The sequence below is a fragment of the Pholis gunnellus genome, assembly GCF_910591455.1.
Source record: "Pholis gunnellus genome assembly, chromosome: 21".
In the NCBI taxonomy this organism is placed as follows: Eukaryota; Metazoa; Chordata; class Actinopteri; order Perciformes; family Pholidae; genus Pholis; species Pholis gunnellus.
This window is the reverse complement of record NC_136548.1, coordinates 5174179-5175106: the sequence shown is the minus strand read 5'-3', so window position 1 is coordinate 5175106 and position 928 is coordinate 5174179. Positions and strand designations below refer to the sequence as shown.

Sequence of the window (928 nt, the reverse complement as noted above, 5' to 3'; positions counted from 1 at the left end):
GTCAACACTGTCTCAAAGTTTCCCTGGCACAATGTTTAAAGTATTACTCAAATCTTCTACTCTCTTCGTCCCTGTCCTAGTGCATAGAAGAGAAGCATGGATGCCCCTACATCACATCCTTCTTATTCAGTCCCCTTTCTCATTCAAAAAGTCCAACTTCAAGGGCTCTGTCCCGACTTACAAGAATCTGACTTGGAAGTGCACCCGCCATCACAAAGTGGCCTGATCGGCGGCGAAGAATCCACCTTCCTTCTTTTTCTTCTTCCTCAGTCTGTGGGCCCTCCAGCAGAGGGCTGCCACGAGCAGCATCACGACGCCGGCACACAGCAGCGCCACTGACACCACTTTGGTCTGGAGCAGCGTGTTGAAAGTGAACGTCACCCCGGTGCCCGCCATGCCAATCACCAGGGATATCACGCCGAACGGGAACACGCAGCGGTACCAGGACTTCTCTGTTCCGCCTGTAGCCTGGGCAAGTCTCTCCAGCGTGGGGAGAGTCTCCGGAGGTTTGGCCAGGTCTCTTCCAACACTTCCATGCCCTCCGCCTTCGTCTCCAAAGCCATTCAAACCCTGGTTCTGGTTCTCGGAGTCCTGGGGCAAGGTGTTGGCCTCGCTGCTGTCGCCGCAGTCCAGGTCCGGGTGAAGGACGGGGGGCTGGCGGCCTGAGGAGCAGCCCATCTCGGAGCTGCTGTCCTTGGGTAACGATGCGGGAAAAGCTGCCTGTTGGCGGCACTCCTCCCGGCGTGTGTCCAGCAGGTGCTGCTGGCACTTATGACGCTACAGGGGGGGGGGGGGGGGATTCTCCGAGGCTGCTCCCAATGCTGTCAATACCAGTGAGGTTGCTGCTGTTGTTGTTGCTCTCAGTACTTGCCAGCATGTGCCTGCAGTAGGAGAGATGAAAAGAGAAAAACAGAGCGTAGTAGATAAG

The 928-nt window shown here is 56.5% G+C and overlaps 1 protein-coding gene across 1 annotated transcript; it reads right to left on the bottom strand.

Moving 5' to 3' along the window:
* Window positions 1-210: 210 nt before the first annotated feature.
* LOC306712863 (transmembrane protein 100-like) lies at window positions 211-678 on the bottom strand (the record flags this gene model as incomplete). Its single annotated transcript, XM_079182305.1, has 1 exon — window positions 211-678. The coding sequence occupies one exon, from the start codon at window positions 676-678 to the stop codon at window positions 211-213; it is 468 nt and encodes a 155-aa protein (XP_079038431.1).
* Between the last annotated feature and the right edge of the window lie 250 nt (window positions 679-928).